Below are 9,537 nucleotides of genomic sequence, written 5' to 3' on the forward strand. Positions count from 1 at the left end.
ATGATTTGCCAAAATAATGGCGAAGAAGCTAAAAGTATAAGCTTAACAAAGCGTTATATTTTTATCAAAGTTAACCTTAATGTTTTCAGCGTTGTAGTAAAATTCTACCGCATTTACGTAACCAACTTAGTGTTCACTTTCTCTTTTTATACGTACAAAAACTACTTTGAATTTTCGAAGGTGGTAAGAAGATCCCGATTAAAATTCTGGAAATTCCTGGGGGGGAAGGGGGGAGTCATCAGAGACCCCCTGGAACGGAAGATCCTTGGGGGTGGATGGGGATGCAAATCAAAAAGTCTTCCGTAGGGGGGGTATGGATATTTTCTGGAACCACGTATTTTCACTATATTAAAAGCAGGAAAACTTCAAAAAAAAAATTGAATCACATAAATTATTCAGGAAATGCCATGCAAATGATTACTTCTACTTGGGTTAACACACTTTTTTCATTGTTACAAGAATTTTGGTAATTTCTAGTTTCTTGTTTCCTTTTTTATAAAGCTGAAATTTTTCCACTGTCTTGTTTTGGTTCCCAAGGATGACCACTCACCATAAACTATCATTATATCAGTGGTTGACAAGATCAACTGATTAAATATGCTCTAGGCAGTTCTGCAATTGTAATGCAAAACTGCCTGCCAACATGCAAATGACATATAATTATATATGTACTACTAATTACTGTTAGAGAATAAGGTGAGAAAGAAACTTAAGCTTTACCAAATCAAAATACCAGCATATAGTAAAAAACCTTTGAACTCCTGCACATTAATATCTAGAAAATCATGTAAATTGGCAAAAAAGGGGATGGAGCACCTTAACCTGAAAAATTAGTGCTCATAAAAATAACAGATGGCTGGTGTTGGAAAAAATAAACAGTCAAAGACTGCACTTGGCTACAAGCAAAGCACAATTTTTATACCATAAAAAGAACAAGAGGTTGTTATTATAATAACACCAGAAGGAAGTGTTGCAGCATGTTTGTCTCACATGTTAAACAGAAAACCTGCTTCACCCCACATGTTTATGACATTTTCATTATATTTAAAAGTAGGAAAAATTATTGAGGAATTAATTTACTGCATAAATTATTACTTCTGTTTGGGTTAATACACTTTTTTCATTGTCACAGCATTTTTGGTAATTTTTGGTTTCTTGTTTCCTTTTTTTTGTAAAGCTTAAAATTTTCCGTTGTTTGGTTTTTGTGGATGGGAGATATAAAACACTGACTACTGACTCTCCCTTGGAAAGTTATGGACAGTTATACGTGTTGCAACATGAGAGTGGGTCCTTGACAATCCCTTCAACCCCACTGTAGAGGGAATAGTTCAACTGTGCACTGGTCTTTGTAATCCACCCCCACGAGTTACATTGCAGCTCTCCCATGCTCCCCAGGATGACCACACCAGCCACATTAACTATCATTTCAGCATATTTCTATAGTCTAAAAGTTCCTGTATTTGAGCAATTGATGAAATTCAATAGAAAAAAGAATATTTTTGAATAACACAAATGTTAAAATGAAAAACATTGCCCACTCTTGATAAACAAAATATCAAAGCTTGAAAAAACTTACCACCTGATTTGTTTGCAATCATCCACAGGAAAGGGAAAAAGATGAAAGTCAATGAAATAGAAAGAACATTTTTCAATAAAATCTATTCATTTTCATTCAGGATACTCTTAACCCTTCATTGACCCCTAAGAGTACTTGTATTTGATTTCTCCCAACAATATCACACCTTAATCAAGTACTAAGGCCGCAAGAGTAAAGGAAATGATCCACAACTAAAGAAGCTCTTGACTGTTTAACAAATTCGACTTGTTAACACTTTGTATCCTGAACAGTATGGAGAATATGCATACTGATGTTAGGGTGCTAATTTAGGTTAGAGAATTAAGACAATGGTACAGAAATTATATACAGTCATAAATTATGACCAACTGACTAAATGAGAAGGAAGTCTTTTTAAGTCAATGACTAAAGGAAGCATTTTTAATAAAAACATAGACATGATAAAATGAAAAACACTGAACACTCTCAATAAACAAAATATCAAAGCTTCAAAAAGCTTACCATCTGATTTGTTCACAAACATCCACATGAAAAGGAAAAACGTGAAAGTCAATGGAATAAAAAGAACATTTTTAAATAAAATCAATTTATCTTCATTAAGGATACTCTTAACCTTTCGTTGACCCCTAAGAGTACTTGTATTTGATTCCTCCTAACAATATCACTTCTTAGTCAAGTACTATAATGTCATAACAACAAAAGAAATGGTCCACAACTAAAGAAGCTCTTGACTGTCTAATAAATTCTACTTGTCAACATCTCAGGAAATGTATAGTACAAAGAATATGCATGCTGATGTTAGGGTGTGAATTTAGGTTGGAGAATTATGACAGTGGTACATTAATTTATTATGGTAATATTGACCAACTGGCTAAATGAAAAGGAAATCTTTTTAAGTCAATTATTATTAAATTATTATTAGGGGCATTGATGAGTAGCACAGTCACCCCGCCATTTTGGACTTGAGTGCCTTTGCTAACGAATATCGTCGGGAAGGTTTAACCACTAAATCTTACACTTTCCACGATGAAAGCTTAGTTATCCCACCTTATTTTGGTGTAAACAAATTATGGTTTGCGACGATGCTAAAATTTTAAAAAATAAATATTTCTTGAAAATGCGCGATTTTCTGAGTGTAACGCGTAACATGAAATGTGTAAGACGGAAGAAAAAAAGGAAATATGTCAATATCGAATGCACGTGGATCCATTGTTTTTTGGCCGTTAGTAGTTTATGACAAATGCAAAAGGCAGTAAGATTTGCAACAAGAATGGTTTATTCTAATGTAAGTTATAAATGTCTGTTTTTATCACTGAACGATGTAACGCTCTAACTCTTAAAGCAACCAACGTGTACAACACTAGTAAAAAATGACAATTCCGACTGTGTAAGAAACAAACAAATAACAAACATGTCATGGGCATACATCATAGTATTTACAAACCAACGCTGAAGTTCAACCATCAAGTACAATACTTTCTAGATCAAAATAAAACGTGCGGAAACACATTTCGTAATGGCCATATTGAGCTCAATTCCATCACATATCCACCAACTGATCCGTTGTCGGACGGGATTCTGGTTAAGTTGAATAAACAAAGTTACATCTCCTGAAATGGGCTTGTGTTAAGCTAACTTTACAGAACGTTTCAGCCCATTTCGTTGGATCTAACGCTAGAAATTTACGTTTGATCGACGCGGAAACACTTTCAGCCATTGCTACCGTGTTCATGAACCGTAACGAAGGAAAGTGACGAAGAAATAAGGCGAAGACCACGTCCAACACTCCGCAACATGGGCTCCTTCGCAGCCTTCTCTTTGAAAGAACATCGATCGTTAACATATAACACATTAGGGGAGTACATAGAGTGTTTTCAGGGGCAGGCTATTGCATAATAATGAATGTATTACGTGATTTTCAACACGAGCGTCATTTTCACTGAGGGAATTCATCCGCATCCGATGGAAACAAAGGAGTCCAATCTAAATCCAGGTATTTCGCGAAAGAAGGCGGCACAAGAAAAAAAAGCAGCGGCGAAAAGAGCAAGGGAGAAGGCCTACTACCAACAAAACAAGGAAAAAAAGATTGCTCAAATTAAAGAACGACGAAAAAAATTGCAAGCCGAGAAATCAATTCGACCGCAGACGCGAAGCATTGCCGAAAAAAACAAACGGCAACAAAAAGAAACGGAACACAGAGAAGCTTCTCGTACCGCAGCTCAAGAAAAAAGAGACAAGAAAAGGCAGCAAACAAGAGAAAGAGTGAGAAAATACCGTGAAAAGAAGCGAACAAAAGCGCAAGATTATGATAATATCGTGGATTATCCAGGTTTCGCAAACCGCATGTCGAAAAAACGTGCTACCGATAAAGTTAAGAAGACACTCCCTTCCACGCCCCGAAAGAAGGCGGAGATTGTTCAAAGCATCGTCAAAAGCCCACGGACAAGAAAAGTTTTATGTGAGGGTGGTCTGCTAAAGACTCCTGAAGACGAAAAGGAAACCGAAACTTTAAGGGCACTTGCTTCTGATATTTCTGAAGGATTGAGCCACGTTAAGAGTTCAGGATCAAATGAAAAACGGACCGTGTTTAAAGCATTTAAATCTCTTGCTTTTGGAGAAGAAATTAAGAAAGCAAAGGCGAAAAAATCTGTTGGCAAACTTGTCAACCTTGGTGAAAAGAGTATCAGCAGAGCCATCGAACACCGTGAAAAAATTTTGAAAGGGGAAGTGGAAAACTGGCTGTACGCAAAACGAAAAGTTAGAGGAGACGCCCTTACAGACGAAGAGAGCAAAGTGATCTATGATTACTGGACAAACACAGCAAGCCGACCCACAGGAGACAAAAAAGATTTTTCAAGGAAAAGAATTGGAAAGAAGGAGTACATTCACCATGCAAAGCATGTGCTTGAAAAGACACAAACCGAGGCGTTCATTGAATTCACCAACCTTCATCCTGAAATTAAGGTAAAACAAAGAAAGTTTGAAACCTTGAAACCTTTTTTTGTCAGGCAGGCCAGGGAAAGAGACAGAAAGTCTTGTTTGTGCAGAAAACATGTGGAAACACAGATTGTTTTCTCTACATGCATGAAGTTTAGAAAAGCAGCCATGAAAACCTCTGCTGGGGAAGACACGTCAGTTTTAGTACCCAAAACATTGTCTGAGGTTGTGGAGTCAACCCTATGCTCTAAACCAGAAGGTGCTCCATTCCACAACATCAAGTGCCTGCAAAGAGAGTGCGATCAATGTGGTGTAGCTTTGTTCAAGCTTCTTCCTACTGAAACTTCAGATGAGGGATCTGTAAAATGGTCACGCTATGACTACATTCCAACTGGAAAGTTTCTTGCCAATGGTCAAGAAAAAAAGAAAATTGCACTTATCCAGAAAGAAACACCCCCATCAGAGCTTTTTCAGTATTTCAGGGAGCTCCTTGCAGTCTACCCCAGTCACTCTTTCATGGCAAAATGGCAACGGGAGCAACTCGACAACTTGCTCGACAACCTTCCTGTAGGCCATGTGGTGTGTGTGCATGACTATTCCGAAGGTTACACTTGTCGGCAGCAAGATGAAATCCAATCAGAATACTTCGATGTTGCCAAAGTGTCCTTACATGTCACCATACTTCATCGCCATGCAGTAGAAGAAGTTGATGGAGTAGCAAGCACTGAAGAAGACCCTCATCTTGTGAAGGAACACATATTTGTCATTTCTGATGACCCTGTCCAAGATTATGACAGTGTTCACACGATGCAAGAGTTCATTCAAAACTATTTGACCAATGATTTGGGCTACAACACACAGATGATGCACGAGTTCACTGACGGATGTGCTGCTCAGTACAAATCCCGGCACTGCATTGGTGATCTTTCTTGTTCCCTCGCTGACTTTGGCTTTCCCATCCAGAGAAACTACTTCGAGACCTCACATGCCAAGGGAGAACAGGATGCTGCAGGTTCTCACGTAAAGCAAAAAGTCAGCCAAGCTGTCCTCAGAAGAACAGCTACCATCACTAGTGCTAGAAGCATGCATGACTTCTTAGTCCAGCACTTTTCCCAGCCAGCACCATCAAGCTTCTCAGCAAGAACAAAGTCAGTTCAGCTAAAGCGCAGGATCTTTCATTTTGTGCCATCTTCTGGGGAGGGATCTGTTGTCAGGAATAGAGCTGGACGCAAATTCACAGAGTTAAAAGGAATCAGAAAACTGCATTGCGTGAAGACCACTCCTCAGCAGGGAAAGGTGTTTGTGCGACACCGTTCATGTTACTGCATTAGTTGCATTGTGAATGATGAGGAGAACTGTACTAACAAGGCATGGCTTGATGAATGGAAGATGGTGGAGCTAGCCAGAGAGGGTGATTTGGCAACCACTCGACAGGCAACTGAAGCACCAATTTTAGACCACGACACTGCTTCCTACATAGCTGACCTGGCCAGCAAGGGAAGTACAGTTGCCATAGCTGCTGAAGATGATCCTGTCTATGACTTCTATCTCCTTCAGGTCACTTCTGATGGAGTTGAAGAACTTGACAGTAATGTCACAGATGATTATCAGTGTCATTATTACAGAGGTGACAGAGTTCTCAAGGGGCACTTTTATATAAGGGAGAACATTCATGACATGACTTTCACAATTGACGAAAAACGGAAGGCCTTTGTACATGCTGCTACTGTCCGTCACATTTGTGGTGACCTACCAGTCAGAAAGAGAGGGCGAAAGTCTATTTACAAACTCCCTTTGAAAGAAAATGAGGAGATCATTGCTTCGATGTGAAATAAAAATTACAAAACCCTTTTTTCCCCATTTTTACATTGAATTTTTTAAGATTTTATGAGAATACAAAATGTGCCACGCCCACAAGGGATTCTGGGTAATGCCAAAATTAATGTTATTAGTGCAAAATAATAAAAATATTTACAGATATTGATTACAATGTACATTTCAATCAAAATTAAAGGCAAAAAGTGACAAAAAGAGAAAAAAATTTTAAAAAATTATTTTTGGACTATGTTACAGCAAATGGCTATGTGACTGTGCTACTCATCATTATTGTTAAACACTATTGATAAAAAAAGAATAAAAGATTGAAGACACTATCTAGTTTGTTCCAAAAATAGAAAATAGAAAAATAGGAATGACAGGCCTATCAACACCTTTCGACGGTCGACTGCCTTTTGCTTTCTGGCTTTCCGGTGTGTCGCCTCATGCAAGGTTGAGGTTTTCATGGATCAAGTGATTCTTTTCATTGCTCTAATTAAACTGTCCTTCATTCAATGATCTACCCCATTCAAAGATTTGTCCCACAATACTCGCGATTATTTAATTTTCCTTTACTTAGGAAAGTAGATTTACATGATTGATAAATGCCCTTGAAGTAGTATCGCTATGTAACGCAACACACTAAACACAACATTGGGCCTTTTTGCTCCACAAAAGGGTCTCAAACACTGTCACTTAAAATGCTTAAAACATTTGTACTGTTGGAGTGCGTTTGAGTGCATTGGGTCAGAGCTGTTGAAAAAGGATCAAAGTAGCCATACAAATCTTTGAAAGGCTTCAAACTACGATGTACAATGAATTTGACCTGCTCAAAAACTGGTCTCAAATTACATGTTCAAATACAGTGCTTACATTTGTCCTTGAGAATGATATCATATGTGACAAATATGCACAAAAAATACTTCTACACGTTCAGAATAAATTATATCAAATTATATTTACCTATAGTGAAAGGAAAAAGAAGCGGCCTAACTTTTACAGAATATTCAGTCAAACTCTACCCATTTCTGCCGCTTTTACTGCCATATTGAAAACAACGCTACCACAATGCAATGCAATCGGAGTGCACACACCGCCTGCTCTTAACCCTTCATTGACCCCTGAGAATACTTGTATTTTCGCGATTCCTCCCAACAATATCACATATTAATCAAGTAGTAACATCATAAGAACAAAGGAAATAATCCACAAAATATCAAAGCTTCAAAAACTTACCACCTGATTTGTTCACCAACATCCACATGAAAAGGAATAATTATAATTATGAAACATAATAAATAAAAAATATAAACATATAATTTTACATAAAAAAGACCACCTGACTACATAAGAAGGAATTCTTTTAAAATCAGTGACTAAAGGAGGTCGAGAGTTCAATACCGGCCGGACCAACACTCAGGGTCTTAAAATTAACTGAGAAGAATATGCTTCCTTTCTTTAACATCAAGAAATGGTTAGATATTCTAGTCTTCTCGGATAGGGACGAATAAATGGAGGTCCCGTCTCCTGCAGGGTTAGGGGCAGGAGACGTTAATTTCCCACGCACGAGATTACTGTGTGATGGATGTCCTCCCCTGGGGTGGGTTGGGTGGGTATACAGCGCTTTGGACAATTAGTGGATTTTAGCGCTATATAAATACAATTATTATTATTATTATTATTAATACAAACACACCAATAATAAAATGAAAAACATTGAACACTCTCAATAAAGAAAATATCAAAGCTTCAAAAAACTTACCACCTGATTTGTTCACAAACATCCACATGAAAAGGAAAAAGATGAAAGTCAATGGAAGAAAAAGAACATTAATTTTTTTAATAAGATCAACTCATTAAGGATACTCTCGACCCTTCAAATGACCCCTAAGAGTACTTGTATTTGATTCCTCCTAACAATATCACACCTTAATCAAATCTAAGGTCATAAAGAAGAGACAATCCATAAATAATGAAGCTCTTAACTGTTTAACAAAATCTACTTGTCAGCATCTTAGGAAATGTATCCTCAGTTGTATGGAGAATATGCATACTGATGTTAGGGTTCTTAAATTTAGGTTTGAGCATCATGACTGTGACAAGTTGCGTGACTTTTTATCATGCTCTATTGTGATTCTGTCAATCAGCTTTTGTATGCGTCATTGTCCGGGCATGTGCGGGGACCTTGTGTCATTCCATGAGCAGCACGTAGTTCGGTCGTCCTGGCGCAGTGTGATTTTTTTTAATAAAACCGTTTAAACCTCTATTTGCCGTTTCTTACATGGTGGTAGCGGTCACAGGACCCATACGGATGGAAGACTACTAGTATGGCATCAGGATTTAGTTTACCGCCGCCGGCACCCCTAGAACTTCACGATCAAAACGCCGCGGAGAAGTGGAAGAAATTTCACTTAGCATGGACAAGCTATTCTCTGGCTACGGAACTTAACAAGAAAGCCCAACCAGTCCAAGTTGCTACTCTCCTCACAGTCATAGGCGAAGAGGCTCGCGATGTTTATTCCACGTTTACAGATTGGACCGAGGAGGGCGACGAGAACAAGATTGCCCCGGTTTTGACGAAGTTTGCCGAATATTGCCAACCGCGAAAAAATGTCCCCTTTGAGCGCTACCGATTCAACCGCCGATCACAAGAAGCAGGAGAAACATATGACCAGTACAAGACCGCACTTCGTAAACTCGCCGCGGGATGCGAATTCAATACCATAACTCCGGACGAAATACTCAGAGACCGTTTGATTTTTGGCATACGCGACACAAAAGTCCGGGAGAGATTACTTCGCGAGGCTGCTCTCACCTTAGCCAAAACAGACGAGATTTGTCGCGCCGCCGAAAGCATGCAAGCCGAAATGAAAGTTGTTGGAGATGCCACCGAATCGGAAACCAACAAAGTAGATCAAGAGCGTACCTCTAACGTAAGAAAACCAAAGAAGAATATGCGGAGAAGACAACAGCAAAGTCAACGCGGACGTAACTGGAGAGAGTGTGACAATTGTGGATATCAACATATGGAAAACTTGGAATCCTGTCCCGCACTCGGTAAGGAATGCCTGAAGTGTGGAAAGAGGAATCACTTCATAGCGAAATGCAAGTCCAAGGAGGTCAAAGCCGCCGATTTAGAAGACGAAGAGGCCAGCGAAATGTACCAAACAGACGTAGCAGCCGTGGAGCTTGATGATTCACAACTGGTC

General features: G+C 38.7%; 1 protein-coding gene across 1 annotated transcript; it reads left to right on the top strand.

Moving 5' to 3' along the window:
- Window positions 1–3,473: 3,473 nt before the first annotated feature.
- Window positions 3,474–6,497, top strand: LOC148720217 (uncharacterized). The gene has a single exon (XM_088739655.1). The coding sequence runs from the start codon at window positions 3,479–3,481 to the stop codon at window positions 6,341–6,343; it is 2,865 nt and encodes a 954-aa protein (XP_088595781.1). The 5' UTR covers window positions 3,474–3,478; the 3' UTR covers window positions 6,344–6,497.
- Window positions 6,498–9,537: the final 3,040 nt, after the last annotated feature.

Source organism: Stylophora pistillata, chromosome 11, assembly GCF_964205215.1.
Source record: "Stylophora pistillata chromosome 11, jaStyPist1.2, whole genome shotgun sequence".
Taxonomy (NCBI): domain Eukaryota; kingdom Metazoa; phylum Cnidaria; class Anthozoa; order Scleractinia; family Pocilloporidae; genus Stylophora; species Stylophora pistillata.

Bases quoted from the DNA above. Each gene is read 5' to 3' on its own strand.
- LOC148720217 (XM_088739655.1), top strand. From the start codon at position 3,479: ATGTATTACGTGATTTTCAACACGAGCGTCATTTTCACTGAGGGAATT.